The sequence below is a fragment of the Entelurus aequoreus genome, linkage group LG03, assembly GCF_033978785.1.
Source record: "Entelurus aequoreus isolate RoL-2023_Sb linkage group LG03, RoL_Eaeq_v1.1, whole genome shotgun sequence".
In the NCBI taxonomy this organism is placed as follows: domain Eukaryota; kingdom Metazoa; phylum Chordata; class Actinopteri; order Syngnathiformes; family Syngnathidae; genus Entelurus; species Entelurus aequoreus.
Genome location: NC_084733.1, coordinates 38,540,837 through 38,562,292, shown reverse-complemented (window position 1 = coordinate 38,562,292; position 21,456 = coordinate 38,540,837). Strand labels below are relative to the sequence as shown.

At 39.4% G+C, this 21,456-nt stretch overlaps 1 protein-coding gene across 6 annotated transcripts in view; it reads left to right on the top strand.

The window, feature by feature from the left end:
• The window catches only part of iars2 (isoleucyl-tRNA synthetase 2, mitochondrial), a 32,538-nt gene that overhangs the window by 6,877 nt on the left and 4,205 nt on the right, over positions 1 to 21,456 (top strand). For 2 of the 6 annotated variants that reach the window (XM_062041777.1, XM_062041776.1), the window contains exons 4-19: positions 48 to 198; positions 3,379 to 3,438; positions 3,753 to 3,862; positions 3,959 to 4,046; positions 6,717 to 6,832; positions 6,907 to 7,076; positions 8,321 to 8,411; positions 8,497 to 8,648; positions 8,711 to 8,871; positions 8,958 to 9,060; positions 10,297 to 10,390; positions 13,886 to 13,966; positions 14,443 to 14,551; positions 16,685 to 16,787; positions 17,046 to 17,168; positions 17,251 to 17,382. In XM_062041777.1, the coding sequence (XP_061897761.1) occupies positions 48 to 198; positions 3,379 to 3,438; positions 3,753 to 3,862; positions 3,959 to 4,046; positions 6,717 to 6,832; positions 6,907 to 7,076; positions 8,321 to 8,411; positions 8,497 to 8,648; positions 8,711 to 8,871; positions 8,958 to 9,060; positions 10,297 to 10,390; positions 13,886 to 13,966; positions 14,443 to 14,551; positions 16,685 to 16,787; positions 17,046 to 17,168; positions 17,251 to 17,382 (1,844 nt within the window). The remainder of the gene's footprint in view (positions 1 to 47; positions 199 to 3,378; positions 3,439 to 3,752; positions 3,863 to 3,958; positions 4,047 to 6,716; positions 6,833 to 6,906; positions 7,077 to 8,320; positions 8,412 to 8,496; positions 8,649 to 8,710; positions 8,872 to 8,957; positions 9,061 to 10,296; positions 10,391 to 13,885; positions 13,967 to 14,442; positions 14,552 to 16,684; positions 16,788 to 17,045; positions 17,169 to 17,250; positions 17,383 to 21,456) is intronic. The other 4 variants (XM_062041779.1, XM_062041778.1, XM_062041780.1 and 1 more) reach the window with 4 other exon arrangements.

Below are 21,456 nucleotides of genomic sequence, written 5' to 3'. Positions count from 1 at the left end.
AGTAGTGTGTAACATTTGCTTCACCATGTTGTTCATCTGCCATTTAGCTCGCCAATTTGCAGAAGAGGCCATAGCGCGTCAGAAGGCAGCGTTCAAGCGTTGGGGGGTGATGGCTGACTGGGACCAGTGCTATTGCACTTATGACGCACCTTATGAGGCGGCTCAGCTGACGGTGTTCCAGGAAATGCACAACAAGGTAGGTCTTTTTCTGGCTGCTGTTTGCAGGAGCTTTGCGCTTTTGTGTAACCTTTTGTGTTTTTGGTGTTTCCATCTTGTTTTTGTGTGTTTTTTGCCTTTTGGATCGGGTTTGTGGGACTGCGTAACAAGGTGTGGCACTTTCCAGGCTTTGGCCATGCTTTTTGGTGCTTTTTTTTGTGAACTATTGGATCCACCTCAGGGGAGCCTTTTGGCCATAGCCAGGTTTGCAACTGAGACCAGCTGCTGGCTCTCTGTTGCATGAAGCTGCAGATTGGTATATTGACTATTGATTAATTCTTGGCAGTTTTAGCACGCTAATAAAATAAATAGGTAGAATTCTATTTTCGATTATTTTATTAACATGTTGGCTACTTCATTGATTGTATGCTTAATCTTATGATACCTCCGCATTGGTGCCTGTCTATCTCTCTCTGTGTGTGTTTGTGTGGGCGTGTTTTCACGCGCGGTTGGCATTTGTTCAAGTGCTTTATTTGACGGCATTGCAAATAGACTTAATATGTAGAATTCTATCTTTGATTGATTCTTAAAATGTTGGCTATTTAATATATTGTATATGACCCTAGTGTGTGAATGTGAGTGTGAAGGTTGTCTGTCTATCTGTGTTGGCCTTGCGATGAGTTAGCGACCTAGCGCCCGAGTGCAGTTGGTATGGGCTCCAGCAACCCCCGCAACATCGAGAGGGACAAGCGGTAGAAAATGGATGGATGGTTTAATCTTATGATACCTCCTCATTGGTGCCTTTCTGTGTGTGTGTGTGTGTGTGTGTGTGTGTGTGTGTGTGTGTGTGTGTGTGTGTGTGTGTGTGTGTGTGTGTGTGTGTGTGTGTGTGTGTGTGTGTGGTTCACGTTTGTTGAAGTTCCTTTTTTACGTTATTGCAAATTGACGCTGCTTTAACGCGTACTTAAATTGATGTAGGGAAAGTTTAGCTGGCTGATTTAGGCTAAAATGATATTTTTTTTCACACAACTTTATCTCACTCTTGTTAGCTAGCTAGCAAGGTAGAGGCTAACACTCTTACCGAGGTTGAGACCGCATCCTCCCTCCAAATGTCCGACATCTTGTTCAGTGGCGTGTCCAGGGGATTGCTCGTGCCACCTCTAAAATCTGACAGGCCACCCCACTTGGCGGTGGAACGATTTGAGTTTTTAAACTGCGGTACGTGTACCACTCAGGCTCCACTAGTGGAACGCCAAAGATATGCTTAATTTAACTGTCCCTATTGTAGGATTGTCCCAAATGTACTTTTAAAACATGAACTAAGAGAATAGGTGGCCAATTGATCAGCGAGGTCCACAGTAATTAGTACTGACAGCATGCTTCACACATGTAAATGTCACAAGGACTCACTATATACTGTATGGACTAATTTGCAAGTCTCAAGTTTTGTGTGTCGTAATATCTATATATATGCTTTGTTCGAGGTTTTTTTCTGGTCTAAAGTTGAGCCCTCCACTGGCACTCATAGGAGCTTGTTTTAGGATTTGCTTCTTTCTCCTTCTCTTCACCCCATTTTTACCTTTTTTTCCTACCTTTTTTACGGGGCGCTGCCCATGGCGACCCGTTGCTCTTTCTGTTCTGTCAACTCCTGTCTACTGTATGTCTGCTCTTAGACAGGTTGTACTGAAAAAAAAGGTTGTTGTACTTTCAACGATGACAATAAAGTTCCTTTCCATTCCGTTAAAAAAGATATAGGAAATGACAAGAAAGGTATCTTGACGAAACTAATGTCCTTCAGTGTTTGCGGGTCACTGCTGCACACTTTTTACGATACTGTGGTGGCTTCTGCGGTGTTCTATGCCGTATATATAAATATAAGCAATATGTTTGGAGGAGAAAAGATGAGGGTTAATCCCAAGAACACCATCCCTACTGTCAAGCATGGTGGTGGTAGTATTATGCTCTGGGCCTGTTTTGCTGCCAATGGAACTGGTGCTTTACAGAGAGTAAATGGGACAATGAAAAAGGAGGATTACCTCAAAATTCTTCAGGACAACCTAAAATCATCAACCCGGGGGTTGGGTCTTGGGCGCAGTTGGGTGTTCCAACAGGACAATGACCCCAAACACACGTCAAAAGTGGTAAAGGAATGGCTAAATCAGGCTAGAATTAAGGTTTTAGAATGGCCTTCCCAAAGTCCTGACTTAAACGTGTGGACAATGTTGAAGAAACAAGTCCAAGTCAGAAAACTTAGTTTAAATCCACTAATTTTGTCAAGAGGAGTGGTCAAAAATTCCACCAGAAGCTTGTGGATGGCTACCAAAAGCGCCTTATTGCAGTGAAACTTGCCAAGGGACATGTAACCAAATATTAACATTGCTGTAAGTATACTTTTGACCCAGCAGATTTGGTCACATTTTCAGTAGACCCATAATAAATTTATAAAAGAACCAAACTTCATGAATGTTTTTTGTGACAAACAAGTATGTGCTCTAATCACTCTATAACAAAACAATAAGAGTTGTAGAAATTATTGGAAACTCAAGACAGCCATGACATTATGTTCTTTACAAGTGTATGTAAACTTTTGACCACGACTGTATGTGATTACTGTGATCTTTTTTTTTGGTATGCAATACGGATGTTAGTGTTTAATGTTTATTTTATCTTTTATCTATACATATTAGTGCGCAATATGTAGTATTCATTTGAAAAAATTTTGTTTTTCACTGCGTTTCAATTCTGTTCCTGTATATAAAACCTGCGCTGCAACAATGTAATTCCCCCATTGTGGGATAAATAAAAGTCTATCCTATCCTAACTAACATGCTCTGTTAAAGTAGTGTAGATGAACAGTCCCAAATATATTGCTGGAGACTTTTCAGGGATTTTGAAGCATTTTGTGCTGCAGATGGGTTAATTGAGTTAAGAAATGTAATCGGAATAATAAAGATGAAGGATTAATTTGATTAATTGTGTACATTTGTTAGCTTGTAGAGCATTATAGCTATATCCTGAAATGTTAACCAAAAGCCCAACATTGGAAGAAGCTGGTATTTTTACAGAGGTTGTATTCTTATCACACACTGTTCCATTTGTCAGCTTGTAGAGCATTTTAGCTATATCCCGAAATTTTAACCAAAAGCCCAACATTAGAAGAAAGAAGCTAGTAATTTTACAGAGGTTGTATACTTATCACACAATGTATTATTTTCAACATGTTGTCACTCAGGGGCTCATCTATCAAGACTACAAGCCTGTTTTTTGGTCTCCTTCCTCAAGGTATGAATACATTTTGCTGTTTATAACAATTTCTGCACGGAGTCATCAGCATTTGTAGTTTGGTCAGTAAAACAAGGACTAAGAAGCAATGATGCAATCATAGTATTTTAGACACTGGACATTCAAAGCATCGAGTAAGCATCCAATGAAATGGCTTGAATGCTCATGTAGGGATTAGCCTTTGATTGCTGCTTTTTCACATGCTGTTTTACAATTTCAAGTTGTTTCTTGTGCATATCTCATCAAAGACAACATTTTGAATATGTATTTACTAGTTATTTGAATAATCTATTACATAAGGCCTATTCTATTAGAACTGCCCTTGCAGAAGCAGAATTGGAGTATAACCCAGAGCATGTGAGCAGAGCCATCTATGCCACATTCCCACTGGTCACACTGCCACCAAAAATGGCATCAAAAGCAGGTATAGCAATTTTCACATGAAAACCCTATTATTTTGACTGGGTGGGTTATCCCTCCCAACTTTAATTTATTTGTGTCTGCTTTTTTGCCTCTGCAGATCAGGCTGATGTTTCTGTGTTGGTGTGGACCACGCAACCTTGGACCATCCCCGCCAACCAGGCTGTCTGCTACATGCCCAATGCCCAGTAAGCAGCACTACTTAACCTCCTACATGTTCAAATATTCATAGAGTTTAGAGCTTGAAATTCAAAGTTCCAGAAAAAAATCTGACAATAACTTCAATGTGCAAATGTTTATGTACTGGTAGGTAATATGTTCAAAATTTGCCAAAAAACGCTAACTTTACCTCAACTTCTTAGTTATATAAAATGTACACTTTATTTTCATGGTCATGGTATATTCATTCTCATATTAGGCAATAACCCTGATTATAAGAGGTCTCCTAATCCGATATCGGTCCAATATCACCAAAAAATGACATCGCCTTGCATCTAAAATCTCCCGATATAAGTTCCGATATAAGCAATCCTGCAGCTTGTTTACTTGTGCAAAACTGGACAACAAGTTAACATCTAAACATTCTCCAATAAGCACACAAGGTTGGTCCTTTCTTGTATTTTGGTGAAGTCATTTACAAAAGGTAAACATGGTAGGCTACGAGGAACTGGCAGCTACACGGCAGGTAAGCTTTGTATTGGGGGCGGCGTAGCTCGGATGGTAAAGTGGCCGTGCCAGCAATTTGAGGGAACCAGGTTCGATCCCAGCTTCCGCCCTCGTTGTGTCCTTAGGCAAGACACTTCACCCTTACTCCTGATGGGTTGTGGTGAGGGCCTTGCATGGCAGCTCCCAGTGTGTGAATGGGTCTATGTGGAAATAGTGTCAAAGCTCTTTGAGTACTTTGAAGGTAAAAAAGCGCTATACAAGTGTAACCCATTTACCATTTTAAGCACACAATCTAGACACATGCAATCAGTGTTCTTAGTTGAACAATACTGCAGTTTAAAACATGACATTTGTCAAGGTAATCAAGTATCAAATAGTTATAGTTGCATATTACTTATACTGTAGATACAAAGTCTCCAGGACATAAGCATGTTAGAAAGTATCTCGTAACAAACATGTTCGCATCATTCAACTTACTGCATTATGAGCTTAATCTAAATAATGAATGTGGCCAGTAGGTGTTGCCAAAAAACATTTACCATCCACTTTAATTTAAAGACATTTGACTTCATTATCAACATTATCTGAGTAATTTCACTTGATCAAGCCTTATCTAACATTCCACAATGCAAAATAAAAGTACTCTCAATTTGCGCTATCATATTGGATCAGTATCGGTATCGGCCATTAGTCATTGCTGGGTTGCATATAGGGCTGCAACAACTAATCGATTAAATCGATTAAAATCGATTATACAAATAGTTGCCGATTAATTTAGTCATCGATTCGTTGGATCCATGCTATGCGCATGCGCAGAGGCAATTTTTTAAATTTTTATTTAAAAAAAAAAATATATATATTTTTATAAACTTTTATTTATTAACTGTAACATGTACAAACAGCTGAGAAACAATAATCAAAATAAGTATGGTGCCGGGATGCTGTTGTTTTCCAATAAAATACTGGAAAGGATAGAAATATAGTTTGTTTCTTTTATCCGAGTATTAATCGAAGTAATAATCGACAGATTAATCGATTATCAAATTAATCGTTAGTTGCAGCCCTAGTTGCATATGACGTCACGTCTGTTTTTAATTCATGTGATGGTCAACCAGCTTGAGTGTAGCAATAAAAGAAGTGAGAGTGAGTGTATAATTTGAGCAGAAAGTGCCTTATTGCTGTTCTGTTCTTGGGTGTTCCAATTGTTTATAAATAGAGAGATAGGAAAGAGCTTTCATAGATTCCTGAAAGAAGTTGTTCATATTTAAAGGTAACAAACTCAGGGGGGGGAAAAAAAGTGTGTAGAAGGAAATGGCTCTCAAAAATATCACTTTCATCATCTTCGGACCATGCTTGTGTCTGTAGCGATCGCTTTCTAAAATGTTAGTTTGAACATTTGATTTGTTTAAAAAACTTTCTGTGATGCAATCAAATTTATTCTTTACTATATTTTAGTGTTTGAGAGCAGAACTCAACGTAAAGAAAGGACAAGTGGTTGCATTAGTTTGTGTTCTTTCGTGGTAGCTATGCCTAAATATAACTACAAAGACCTGGTTGTGCAAATAAACTAAGGTCATGCTAAAGGGAAACTGCACTTTTTTGGAATTTTGGAATCGTTCACAATCATTATCTATCCATTTTCTACCGCTTGTCCCGTTCGGGGTCGCGGGGGGTGCTGGAGCCTATCTCAGCTGCTTCGGGCGGAAAGCGGGGTACACCCTGGACAAGATAAAATACATGATTGGTCCTTGGCTTCATTTGAACAGAAAATCTAACGATACCTTAAACATGTGTTTCTTATTGCACTCCGAGAACAATTTTAGAACATTAAAATTAAAATGCATTAAACACACTGGGAATTTCTTATTGCACTCAAAGGATAATTTACAATTTTGTGTATTACTTATAGTCTGCCATAATCATGCTGTTCTTGCTTGTATGCGCAGCTGTGTGTGCGTGCTGACACACTCAACATCATGCGCCTTGGCTCTGAACGGCACCGCCGCATGGCATCATGCGGATATAAAAAATGACTGGTATTTTTCAAAGGCAGTCTAGTATCGTTTTTAATTCATTAGTACCCCGGTACTTCATTAGTACCGGTATACCGTACAACCCTAGTGTTAAGTAAGAAAGATCTAGAGCAGGTCACATAATGTGGATGTGTGTGTGATGTGGTCATTTGTTAACAGGTATTCTCTGGTGCGAAAGAAAGCTGACTCTCAGCTGCTCGTAATGGCCACTGAACGATCTGTCAGTATGGCAGCAGTGTTGGGCACAGAACTGGAGACAGTCGCCACATTTACTGGTAACACACAAGCATGCGTGTCAAGTTGTCTTGTCTACGTAAAACCAAATGACATGTCTAATATCCCCCCATAGGCTCAGAACTAAAGGGTGGCATTTGCAAGCATCCCACAATACCCGACAAGGAAGTGCCTCTTTTGCCCGCCAATCATGTGACAATGACGAAAGGAACCGGATTGGTCCACACAGCACCAGCTCACGGCATGGACGATTACAGTGTGGCCTCTCAGTTTAAACTGCCTGTGGTATGTTGCGCTTAGGCTAAATGAACAACTTTAATGAGAAATGACAAAGGTTAGAGTTGCGCGGTATAGACAATGTATGATAAAAATGATTTCCATTCCATCGCCATATTGATATAATGCATGTTGATGACACATTGTAGCTGTGTTCTGCACATTTGACTGCGACAAGCGAACAAATGTGTCCTCAAAAAAATGTAGCGTCCTTGCTAGCGGCTGAAATAGCTCCACAGTGTCTAGCTGTTTCTTAATCACTATTCCTGACCTCCATGGCGGTAAATAAGTATTTCTTACATGTATCATTATCACTGGAGGATTAGAAGACAAGGAATAGCCAAACATGCTGCACTACACACCGAGGATAAAAAAAAGCTAATTGTTAGGCCAGAACTTTTGAACGTAAATAAGGGTGGGCGGTGCGATACTAATATTGATTAATGATACCAAGATATTACTAGTCAATGTGATGAGATCAGTATTTATTATCACAAAATAGTTTTTTGTCGTTTTTGTTATTGTTAACAAACTCAGGAAATAAAAGCCAATAGTAGTTTTTGGTTTTGTTTAATTCTTTATTATACATTTCTATTACCCATTAGGGTTAGTTTTTTCTTGCCCTGATGTGGGATTTGAGCCGAGGATGTCGTTATAGCTTGTGCAGCCCTTTGAGACATTTGTGACTAATGGCTATATAAGTAAACTTTGATTGAATGATTTTGTATGTAAAAAGGGATAAGAAGGAAATCATTGATTTAAGTGATTTTTTTACACTGCTATCCTGTATAAAAAATGTAATCATTTAATGATCCTGAAGCATTGGTAGATCAATACTGCCCCTGTAACTACTTGGTATTGGATTGATACCCATATTTGTAGTATCACCCAAAACGAATGTATCGTATCCAAACAACAGAAGAATGAGTGCTTATTACATTTTAACAGAAGTCTAGATTGAATTATGTTAATGCGAGAAAGTAAGCAGATATTAGCAGTAAATTAATAATGGTTTTGAGAAAATAAAACAACTGTGAATATGCAATATGTTACCACATACATCAGCAGCCAAATTAGGAGCCTATGTAATACATTTTGAAATGATTATGTTATCATTTATGTGCTGAATCATATATTATGATAAATATCTTTATCGCAAGTGGCTGTAATATATATCGCGATAGAGATTTTAGGCCATATCGCCCATCCCTAACAAATTTTGTATCTCATCGACTGTGTTCTATCTACCTCAGGAGTGTATGGTGGATGAGGATGGCAACTTCACAGAGCTGGCAGGATCAGCGCTCCAGAATCTATCTGTGTTTAAAGAAGGCAATGAAAAAGGTACAGAGAAGAGTTCCCATTGCCTTCTACTGGTACTGCCTTTGATATAGTGGATGGTATTTTTTCTTTCTGTTGTGTGTTTTAGTGATCTGCATGCTGAGGGACTGTGGAGCTTTGGTGAAAGAGGAGAGTTGCATCCATAGTTACCCATATGACTGGAGGACTAAGCAGCCTGTTGTCATCAGGCCTAGCAAACAGTGGTTCATTAACACTGGTTCACTCAAGGACAAGGCGAAGGTAACGATGCAAATTGTCTTCACTTCACAGTTCTTGTGGAAAGTAACTTTGTGTGTGTCCAGGAAGCACTGCAAAAGGTCCGTGTTTTACCAGAGTCTGCACGGAGCAGCCTTCTGAGCATGCTCGACAGGCGCACTTACTGGTGCATCTCACGGCAGCGCAGCTGGGGAGTCCCCATCCCAGTATTCTACCAAAAAGAGACCGGGGAGGCGCTTATGAACAAGTAAAACACATTATCATCATCACATTGCAGTACTACAAGGCTCGGTCGCAGTCAGATGAACCTTGTCTGCCTTTCCTGCCTTGCAGACACACTGTGTCCCATGTAGCAAATCTCTTCAAGGAAAAAGGCAGTGATTGTTGGTGGGAGCTTCCAATTGATGCTTTGTTGCCTGCAGACGTGCTCAAAAAGGTGGGTGTGTGAAAAGTATTAGGTACACCTCCACAATCTAATTCAATCTTGTGTAAGAGTTGTATCCATTCTGCCTTGAGAGGAATACAAGTGTAACATTGAGATTGACTGTCAGAGAGGCATGATTAAACAATATGTTTATGGTTTAGTGAAACCTCAATGTACAAACTTAATTGGCTCTTGAACAGGGTTTGTAAGTAGAAAAGTGCGTGTATTGAAGCAAATAAACATGAATGATGGGTTCCAGCCTCTACTAAAGTCCAAATTTAGTAAACATTTTTACAATTTGAACACAATACAAAGCGCTATACAGTACCGTACATTAAACAAACATAACAAGAGAGTGAGCTTTTTAAGTCCTTTTTTGCAGCCGCTCTACACGTACACACACTGTCACTACTAGCCCTGTAGTGCACTCTGTTGTAATCACAAAACTTCCTAAAGTACCAGTAGAGTGGAAAAACAAGTTGCCTCTATATTGAAGCTGTTATCATATGAATCAGAATCAGAATCAGAATAGTTTTATTACCATTGTTTGAGAACGGGTTCACAAACTAGGAATTTTTCTTGGTGCAAACGTGCGACATAAAACACATATAACACATATTTGGTATAAAAAGAGCTGTGACTGAGCTATCAGATAGACTTAGAAGGGATTCAAGGAATTCAAGGAGCTGCTGTTAGGAGTTATTGTTCATTTGCCTGATGGCCGAGGGGAAAAAACTGTTCAGGTGGCGGGAGGTGTGGGTCTGGATGGAGCGTAGTCTCCTGCCTGAGGGGAGAGGGGAGATTTATCTGATTTATGACACTAAAACACTTCCAAAGTTTGCCAATAAATAGATATGATCAAAATAGTATCAATCGCATGGAGATTCCTGAGCCATTTTGAGAGATAATGAGGAAGCCAGTCACATTAGCTGTGACGTAGCGTTAGGAACTACAGATCCCTTCCCCATCAACAATAATGCTAATGACTGCAATTAATCGTCCTGCCCACAACGGCTGTCCTGCTAGGCACAAAATAGCTGTACTGCAAGGCACACAACAGGTAGATAAAAGGTTTTTACACCAAAGCATGTTTTTATTCGGTCTGTGGTTTGTGAATCGAAAAGTTTGTACAATTATGGGTTCGTAAATCAAATTTTCACTGTTGTATTCTGTCCAACATATCTCTTACAATTACAAGTCTCTAGTTAGTTTGTTGACTAGTGTTTGTGTATTTTATGTCTTAACCAGAGTAAAGCAGGACCAGCGACTGACTACGTCCGTGGAGAAGATGTGCTTGACATCTGGTTCGACAGTGGAGCATCATGGGCAGCAGTTCTAGAAGGTAAACCTGACACTTGTCTGCATATGCCAATTTAATTCAGTTATTTTACTATTGGATGAACAACCCATGAGCAAATATGTTTGTACCAGATGCAGATAAGATTGCCACTGACACCTGCAGCTCAGTTTGCCAGCTTTTAGGATTATTTTAATCATGCCAATCTTTAATCGGGTCACGCTCCATTAGTTTGATTGTGATGAAAGCTTTTAAAGCTATTCAATCTCAGCCACCTTGTGAAGACTGTCATTAAGCAAAAGGTAGACACAGCTGAGTCAGCAAATTCGACAGGAGGTTTAGGTGTGATGAGAGAGAAGAAGAATATCGAGATCACTGTTGTTATAACTACCGGTATACACTTATCATTTGTGTTTTAACTTTACAGTAGCTGATCCGCATTTAGCAGTCCCTCCAGGTTGCCGCCATTGCACCAATTCACACAAATTAGACCAATTCCTGTTAGTTACCTTAAGTAAAACAATTACAGGGTTTCCCTCAGATTGCCATTATACTTGTGGTGGTGAGGGCGTGTTTGATGCTATTTTCGTCAAAAAAGCTAAAAAATGTTATACATATATTTAAAAACTAATCTGTGTTATTAGTATTATCTTATATATTTTCTTATAGTTTTGTTCGCTTTTTCAATTGTTGCTGCTTATTGTACTATGTAACATAGGCTGCACTATATTCTGCCTTCCCTGATTGTTGGAATTTAGTTTGTTAAATATGTAAACACATGAAGTACGCATATATGTAGGAATCAAATAATAATACAGTTTGGTATAAACTGAATAGCAGTTAAATTATTCCGGATGAAGGTTAGCGCCCTTACCGATAGCTTAATGCTAACGTACAATGGACCAACTCAATGACAGGCCAACGAAAATTAGCAGAACCCACTTGTACATATATCCGTTTTCTATACCGCTTATCCTCGTTAAGATTGCAGGGTAAGCTGGAGCCCATCCTAGCTGACTTCAGGCGAGAGGTGGTGAACACCCTAGACTTGTTGCCAGCCAGTCGCAGAGCACATACATAGACAAGCAATCATTCACACCTATGGACAATCTAGTTTCCAATTAACCTAACATGCATATTTTTGGAATGTGGGAAGAAGCCGTAGTACCCAATACAAATCCACACCCACACAGAGAGAACTTGCAAACTGTGTTAATGTCCCAAACAGAAATTAAGACATCCACGGCGTAAAGTTAGACGTTACTGTCAATAGTAATGTCAACATTTGGGTAATTTTTACAGGCTTGAACAAGAAATGCATTAATTAACTTGAAATACCTTCTTCAACTTTACTCACTTTTGCCTCCATTCCATTATCGATCAGATGCTGACAGATGATTCAGATGCACGTTTTTCAAAATAATAGAGGAACATTTTGAGGATATTTGTAAGGTTTTTCAAACTAATTATGGCCAATAGTGCACAAGTAATAGACTCTTCACATCTATTCATACAATATATTGCTTACGTTTCTTTTCAGGTAAAATCTTTTTTTTTAAGATGTTGCAGCTTTTATTTTGCCGAGGCAGGGCGCCACAATCATTTATTATATGTAAGGGAATTAATGTAATGTAAGGGCTAATAAAACCAACAGAATTTAAGTCAAAGCTTTTTAATAATCAAATCAATCTTAACCCTATCTGATTTATCTGCATAATCTATAGCTGGGCTCTTTAACGGGCATCTTGTAAGCTACAAACCTCGTTTCCTTATGAGTTGGGAAATTGTGTTAGATATGAATATAAACGGAATACAATAATTTGCAAATCATTTTCAACCCATATTCAGTTGAATATGCTACAAAGACAACATATTTGATGTTCAAACTGATTTTTTTTGTGCAAATAATCATTAACTTTAGAATTTGATGCCAGCAACACGTGACAAATAAGTTGGGAAAGGTGGCAATAAATACTGATAAAGTTGAGGAATGCTCATCAAACACTTATGTGGAACATCCCACAGGTGAACAGGCAAATTGGGAACAGGTGGGTGCCATGATTGGGTATAAAAGTAGATTCCATGAAATGCTCAGTCATTCACAAACAAGGATGGGGCGAGGGTCACCACTTTGTCAACAAATGCGTGAGCAAATCGTTGAACGGTTTAAGAAAAACCTTTCTCAACCAGCTATTGCAAGGAATTTAGGGATTTCACCATCTACGGTCCGTAATATCATCAAAGGGTTCAGAGAATCTGGAGAAATCACTGCACGTAAGCAGCTAAGCCCTTGACCTTCGATCCCTCAGGCTGTACTGCATCAACAAGCACTTCAGAAACCCACTGTCAGTAACTACAGTTGGTCGCTACATTTGTAAATGCAAGTTAAAACTCTCCTATGCAAGGTGAAAAACGTTTATCAACAACACCCAGAAACGCCATCAGCTTTGCTGGGCCTGAGCTCATCTAAGATGGACTGATACAAAGTGAAAAAGTGTTCTGTGGTCTGACGAGTCCACATTTCAAATTGTTTTTGGAAGCTGTGTAGGTTGTGTCCTCCGGACAAAGAGGAAAAGAACCATCCGGATTGTTATAGGCGCAAAGTTGAAAAGCCAGCATCTGTGATGGTATGGGGGTGTATTAGTGCCCAAGACATGGGTAACTTACACATCTGTGAAGGCGCCATTAATGCTGAAAGGTACATACAGGTTTTGGAGCAACATATGTTGCCATCCAAGCAAGGTTACCATGGACGCCCCTGCTTATTTCAGCAAGACAATGCCAAGCCACGTGTTACATCAACGTGGCTTCATAGTAAAAGAGTGCGGGTACTAGACTGGCCTGCCTGTAGTCCAGACCTGTCTCCCATTGAAAATGTGTGGCGCATTATGAACCCTAAAATACCACAACGGAGACCCCCGGACTGTTGAACAACTTAAGCTGTATATCAAGCTAGAATGGGAAATAATTCCACCTGAGAAGCTTAAAAAATGTGTCTCCTCAGTTCCCAAACGTTTACTGAGTGGTGTTAAAAGGAAAAGCCATGTAACACAGTGGTGAACATGCCCTTTCCCAACTACTTTGGCACGTGTTGCAACCATGAAATTTGAAGTTAATTATTTTTCCATAAAAAAATAAAGTTTATGAGTTTGAACATGAACTATCTTGTCTTTGTAGTGCATTCAATTGAATATGGGTTGAAAAGGATTTGCAAATCATTGTATTTTGTTTATATTTACATCTAACACAATTTCCCAACTCATATGGAAACAGGGTTTGTACTTATACCTGCTGTTTATGATGTAAAAAGTTAAACAGTCAGTTTGGACCTTAGATCAAATAAATATCTTTTACACTCTGTATTAGCTAAATTGTCCCTGCGTGTGGGTGTCTGTGAGTGGGTGTCAGTAAAATATATCTATTCTGGCTGGAAACCCGCCAGCTCTCCATAATGATCTAACTTGTGAGTCTTGGATGAGACTTCAATTTTTCAGTGTTTGACTTTAAATGTTTCCTATGTTTGGTTGTTATCCTTTCCAGAGGAGCTGGAAGGAGACTCTGAGGAGCCAGAGTCCCGTCTTAGCTGGCTCCCAGCGTCACTACGCAAACCGCTGGTCGCAGGTTATTGGACCAATTTGATAACCCACGCTGGCTTTTTTTTCCTCTTTTTTGTCACCCTAATGGCTCGTTCTCCCTTACTTGGGCTTTAGTTGCAGATGAGCTCTGGCTGTCACTCCTCTTCAGATGGACATTCTTACTGGAAGCTTTGGAATGTGCTGTGAGGAGGCTTTGTGATTGCTTAAGCTCCTTGTGACAACACCTTCCTTTGCATGCAGGACTTCTCCTGCTTTCTTCACAAAGTGCTGCACATCTCTGCATACTTGTTCAGGCTGAGGCAGTGTTCCTTCCTTGGTTGTTTTGAATGGAGTCTAAAACTTATTCCTTAAATGTTTTTTTTATTAAACTTCAGGTCACTCAGCTAACAGTGGCTGGCATTTCGCTCTCATATGATCTTCTCCTAACCCTGCTCTCGATGTTCTTTGCTGGCATGAGTGTGACAATATATGTCCTTTTTCCTCCATCCATGGTCTCTGAAGAGACCGACAGCAGGGCAGACATGTACGTAGAAGGGAAGGACCAGATCGGAGGCTGGTTTCAGTCGTCGCTGCTCACGAGCATCGCCGTCAGGAACAAGGCACCTTACAAGTAAGTGCAGACCTCCACCAAGGTTTTATGCGTAAACTCCTACCGTCTAGAGTCATAGTGGCTAAAACGCTGTTATAATATTCTACAAAAGCACAACAAATTGCTACCTGAACTGATGCACCGACCAATTCACATAAACTCAAAACGCTGCAATATTTTGATACTTCTGGTTGCTTGTGACGTCACGTCCGATTGCAGACTAAACACTAAAGCACAAAACGCTCAAGCACTTGGCGGGGAAACAACTACTTTTACACTTACAGTAGCAACACTTTGTAGGGCACCACATAAGACTAGACCGGCACCTTCAGCTTTATGACAAAGACTACTTCCTAGCTCTTCAACACGCCGTGGCCTATACACTTCTGCCATCGTCAACATCTTGGAGTCTACTATATAATAGGGATGATGACGAGTTTGAGCCTATTATCGAATCCTCTTATCGAACCGATTCCTTATCGATTCTCTTATCGAGTCCAGATAGGTTGTTGTATATGGAAAAAAACACACAATATTTGGTTCAACAAAAGCTCACTTTTAATATATAAGAAAAAAATAAAATCTAATAAATGAATAAATATTGACTGTTACCCCCCTAAAAAAATAAAATAAAATAAATAAATATTGACCGTTGTTACCCAACATATATTAAGTGGGATTTTTCAGAAAAACAAATATATACAGTAACACAAAAACAACCTGTCTCTGTGATCACTATAGGTGTATAAATAATACTATAGTGTTAAAAAAAAATCAGTCCTTGGGCACAAAACTGAAAATAATACAGCTCTCCAAAAAGTGCACTTCTGCTGCTGTTTGACATAACTGTTTGTTATGATGCTTTGACATTTTTGCACTTTATTTCTTTATTGAAAGAAAATTCTATGAAGAGAAAAGTTGTTTGCAAATGTGGTCACAATGCTAAAAAATTAAAAGTTAAAGCTGAAAAAAGAAATACACTTTATTGAGTTAACATTATTTCTTTATAGGGGGAAATATTTGATGTTATGAGCTAGGGAATATTCCACAACAACTACACTACCCAGCATGCAACGGGAGTGACGAGCATGCGCGGTAGCCCCGAAAAGTGTTGTTGCATGTCGCCCCCCGGCAGCTAAGAATGAGGTTATGAGCACGCTGTGAAAGTAAACATCAAGAACTCAGCCAACACGCCTCGTCTGCATTATTTATAATTAGACAGACAACACATATACAGTGTGATTTTGTTTTGTTTACAAGGAAAGAAAAACAAAAGTTAAAAAAGGGAGATCATGTCATATATGTTGTATATATATATGTATGTACTGCGGTTGCTTTAAGAATGTTGCGACAGCTGCCGTAAAGGAGGTGCGTTGCTAGCCTGGTTGCTATGTTTCCGGTGTGGCGTAAAAGTGTTGGTCATGTGTTTGTATCCTGCTCAAATCTCTCAGTAAAGTTATTCATTGGATTATACCTTTTTGTTTTGAACTTTATTACACCTTGGAGCGCTTTTTCCGGTGCATTGTTTTTCCTGCTTTCGCTATCTGCGCCTAATGACTGAGCTACGTGACGTCATTTCTTGTGATGTCCCACAGGGCATTTCTTGTCGGGACGGGATTCGTTCCCAGGGATTCTAATAAAGAACCAACTCTTTTTCTTTACTATAGTGGTCTCGATAATGGGTACCGGTTCTCAAAAAGGGATTCGAGTCCGAGGACTCGGTTCTTTTCTTATCGAACAACCAGGAAAATCGGTTTCGAGTATCATCCCTACTATATAATACTTGTGAATGAGACTGTGAGATGTAATACGAAAACAAGATATAACAACTGGACAGTGCAGTTATCATAATCCGCTCATTTTTAAATGTTGCCGGAAAAATATATTTTTATTATTAAACAGCTAACATGCACACAAAATTACTACAGTTGAGCACCGGTATCTGGGAATTGGTACCATATTGACTTACTGTTTAGAAAAGACTCAGCACACAGCAATTATTGACAAAAGGGGGTTGGTTCTATTACAATTCTGGGGTGGAAGTTTTGTTTCCATTCATGCCATCGTAACTCAGAGAGAACCTTTTTTTTTTTATCAGCACTTCTGCATACAGATTATCCTAAAATCAAATTGTGTGTGCGCATGTGTGTGTAGGTCACTGGTGGTCCATGGCTTTGCTGTCAGCGAGAAGGGAGAGAAAATGTCCAAGTCTGTTGGGAATGTTGTCGATCCTGATACGGTCATCAATGGCGGGAAGGTAAACTAGTCTAAGGCAGTTTGAGCAGCGACATCCTGGCATGATGGTTTACAAGGCATTTAATGTGTGCAGTCATCACACGCTACAAAGAGGAATAGAAAATATGTTTCCACAATTAGTATAGAAAACAATTGTCACGTAAGAAATAACATTATAGTAGGCTCTGGCTGAAATGAAAGCTAATATTATTGGTTCGTTAGTCAGCCTGACATTGTGTCTCTACTGATGAGTCTGTGGTCCACATGATGGTTCCATCAGGATGCCAGCATGCCAGCCTACGGGGCAGACGTGCTTCGGTGGTGGGTGGCCGAGTCCAACATATTTTCAGAGGTTCAGATTGGACCCTCGGCTCTGAACTCGGCCCGGGATAACATCCACAAGGTAGAAGCACGGCTTAGTGGAAAACCCATGGAAGCAATTCCAATTGGTTCTTCCTCACCTTTATTCTGTTCCTCTCTTGCAGCTCAGAAACACTTTGCGGTTTCTGCTCGGCAATCTGCACGGCTTTGACCTGCAGACTCAGGCTGTGGACCCCAAGGAGATGCTGTACATAGACCAGTACATGTTGCACCTGCTGCGCGAGTACAGCATGAAGGTACTGTCAGCTGGAACCGGTAACCACATTTTTAATATTCTAAGAAGCTAGGCTGTGTCTCAATTTGTCCATTTCAAATGCACACTTAATAATATGCACACTTAAGACCTGATTTATTTAAGGTTTGCATGTACTAAAACATGTGCAAACCTGATAGCACACGCAAAGATGATCTACGAAACGTGTGCAAAGTGGATTGTGTCTGTTAAATGAGCGGAATAAGGCGCACAGTCAATTTTGTGTCTGTCTTCATTAACATGCAGAATATATGCTGATCATCAAAACGCACATTTAGCACGCGCAATGTGATTCATCAACACTCATCACTGTTTTGCGAGCACTATTTGGGGGTCCAAACTGACATTCACGCACAGCTGCAGAATCAAACAATGGACAGACGAGAATTCTTTGTCCTAAGTTTGTGTGTCAACATTTTGGTGAATGGTCAGAAATAAAAAGTATTAGACATGTCATCTATTCAGCAATTTCATTTTATAATTGTATTGCTGATGAATGATTTAAATGAATGCACTCAATCCGTTTTGAAGTCTGCTGGCAATTTTTTAAAATGTCATTTGTTTTTTTATTCAGGAAATATATCACTATAACAAATCTCCTACATGAAAAGACTTCTTTCGTTATGCATTTTCTTGTGTTTTAGTCATTTCAGACGCACAAATGCGCTGGTGATGTGTTCCACAGCCTGGCGCACTGAACTAAGCGTCAGTGTGCATATTCTTCTGTTGTATAGATTGTAAAGGTGTTACAGATTATAGATGTGTGCTGCTGGTTCAACTCATAGCACACAGTTAAGAGCATGATAACATGAATGTGCAGAAAAATGATCAAGTGTCTCCGTGGTAAAAGCCCCGTATGCACGCAAAATGCTCATGTAAATAAGGCAACCAACTACAAATATGAAGAACAATATGTAAGAAAATGCGTACGTATTTTTTCATAGCAGAACTGGTAATAATATATCTTCTATATGAAAAAGCTAACGTCATTAATAAAAAATAAAAAACACCAGCAGACACCAAATAGCCTCCATTAGCTGAGATAGGCTCCAGCGCCCCCCGCGACCCCGAAGGGAATAAGCGGTAGAAAATGGATGAATGGATGGAATTTGTTTTAATGAGCCATTTAAAGGTTTTGTTTGCATCTTCTTCACAGTAACATTTTTCATAGCAAAAAATATAAGAACACCTTTTGTGGTTTAACAGAACACATTTGTTTGCCAATTGTTTATATTTTTCACAAATACAACAATTATGTTATATGAAATATATACATCTTACCGGCCCGTAAAAATGATGGGTGTTTACACTCACCCGGTCTCCTCAACACGTACGCACAGGGAGCGTGAGCACACATACAAAACTAGTCCAACACAAGCAATAAACAATTAGCAGTCATGTTGTTGTTACCATTCAATGACCGCTAACGCTAGCTATACAAATTGCTTTTATTAGCTCACAACACCTAAAGCTAATGTGCGTGCATGTGTTACGTAATTACGTAGAGGAAGCCTTAAGAGGGCGGGATGTACTGTGTAAAATACGTTGGAAAATTAGCGCCCTCTGGGCATCTGTGTGAATGTTGCAAACAGCCCTTTTAAGTCATCCAGCAGCTATAAAATATTAGATAATATAATACTCTAATAATAATTTTTTTTGACAGTCCATATATGTTGATAAGCATACGTAAGACGGAGTTGCAGTGAAATTGCTTCCTTTCTCACATCATATATGTCACTGTCAGTTTGCACAGACTTTTAGTGGTTTAACAGAACATATATAGTTTCAAAATTAATATTTTTCACAATTACTATTACTATACATTTTGCTTGTCAGCCTGAGGCATTTGTTTGGCGTCCATGATTGTTACTCCTCATTGTCTCGTCTACACGTACAAGCAGGGAGCGCGTGCAAATTCACAGAATCAGTCCTAGAGAAGCAACCAACAATTTGAAGTCTTGTTATTGTTGTGATAGAATAAACATTCCATGGTAGCTAACGTTAGCGAGCCCAATCGCTTTCATTAGCTAATAACGTGTTATGTCGTCATGTGCTAAAAGCCCGAAGAGGGCGAGATGTATTGCTCCTTAAAACATTTTAGAAAGTTTGCGCCTTCTAAGCATTTGTGTGAACATGGCAAACAGCCCCTTTTATTTTTCATGTACCGTATGTATGAAACACTTTGTTTACACTGCAGGCCAAAGTGGACCAAATCACATATTTTCGAAATGTGTTTTTTTTCCCCAGCTGACTTTTTAATTGACAAGTAAAATGCACTCTTTGTTAGACTCCAGTATCAATCAATGTTTACTTATATAGCCCTAAATCACGAGTGTCTCAAAGGGCTGCACAAGCCACGACGACAGATCCCACATCAGGGCAAGGAAAAACTCAACCCAATTAGTACAATGAGAGACCTTGGAGGGGACCACAGATGTGGGGTCTATTTAAAGGCTAGAGTATACAAATGAGTTTTAAGATGGGACTTAAATGCTTCTACTGAGGTAGCATCTCTAACTGTTACCGGGAGGGCATTCCATAGTACTGGAGCCCAAATAGAAAACGCTCTATAGCCCGCAGACTTTTTTTGGGTTCTGGAAATCACTAATAAGCCGGAGTTCTTTGAACACAGATTTCTTGCCGGGACATATGGTACAATACAATCGGCAAGATTGGCTGGAGCTAGACCGTGTAGTATTTTATATGTAAGTAGTACAACCTTAAAGTCACATCTTAAGTGCACAGGAAGCCAGTGCAGGTGAGCCAGTATAGGCGTAATATGATCAAGCTTTCTTGTTCTTGTCAAAAGTCAAGCAGCCGCATTTTGTACCAACTGTAATCTTTTAATGCTAGACATAGGGAGACCCGAAAATAATACGTTACAGCAGGGGTCGGCCGAGAACCTTTTTGGCTGAGAGCCATGAAAGCCAAATATTTTAAAATGTATTTCCGAGATCCATATAGAATTTTTTTAACACTGAATACAACTAAATATGTGCATTTTTAAGTAAGACCAACATTTTCAGAGTATAATAAGTCTCTTATTATTTTTAATAACATTGTTATTCTGAAGTTAACCAATAATAAATAAAATACTTCTTACCATTAATGAACAGGTGCGGAAGAAAACGGATTGATGGATTAAGATGCATGAGAATGTTTTATATTCTGAACGTTATTTTTAACACTGATTACCAGCGGAATTATTCATTACTTATCGTGTTAAGCAATGTCAGCTAAGATTTATCTGAGAGCCAGATGCAGACAACAAAAGAGCCACATCTGGCTCTAGAGCCATAGGTTCCCTACCCCTGCGTTACAGTAATCGAGACGAGATGTAACGAACGCATGAATAATGACCTCAGCGTCGCTTGTGGACAAAATGGAATGAATTTTAGCGATATTACGGAGATGAAAGAAGGCCGTTTTAGTAACACTCTTAATGTGTGACTCAAACGAGAGAGTTGGGTGGAAGATAATACCCAGATTCTTTACCGAGTCGCCTTGTGTAATTGTTTGGTTGTCAAATGTTAAGGTGGTATTATTAAATAGATGTCGGTGTCTCGCAGGACCGATAATCAGCATTTTCGTTTTCTTAGTGTTGAGTTGCAAAAAGTTAGCGGACATCCATTGTTTGATTTCATTAAAACACGCCTCCAGCTGACTACAATCCGGCGTGTTAGTCAGCTTTAGGGGCATGTAGAAATGCACAAAGGCCCCAATGGGGCCCCGATGTCACTTTCATGCAAAGTTTGATGAAGTGAAACCAAAGGAAGTTGACCGGATTCCATCATTAAGCAAGGTCGTTGCTACTGCTACTATTACTACTACTAATACTACTATTACTACTAATACTACTACCACTACTAAAACTACTGTTACTACTACTACTACGACTACTTTGAACGACTATTCTCTTCTTCTTTTGTGTATTCACTTCTGCTGGCGGGCTGCGTATTTTCCTGCGCCCACCAATGACGTAGCTGGCTCAAAGATGACGTAGTTAGAAAGATAAGTTAGAAGTAATACAAAAACATACTAAAAAAACGTAATTATT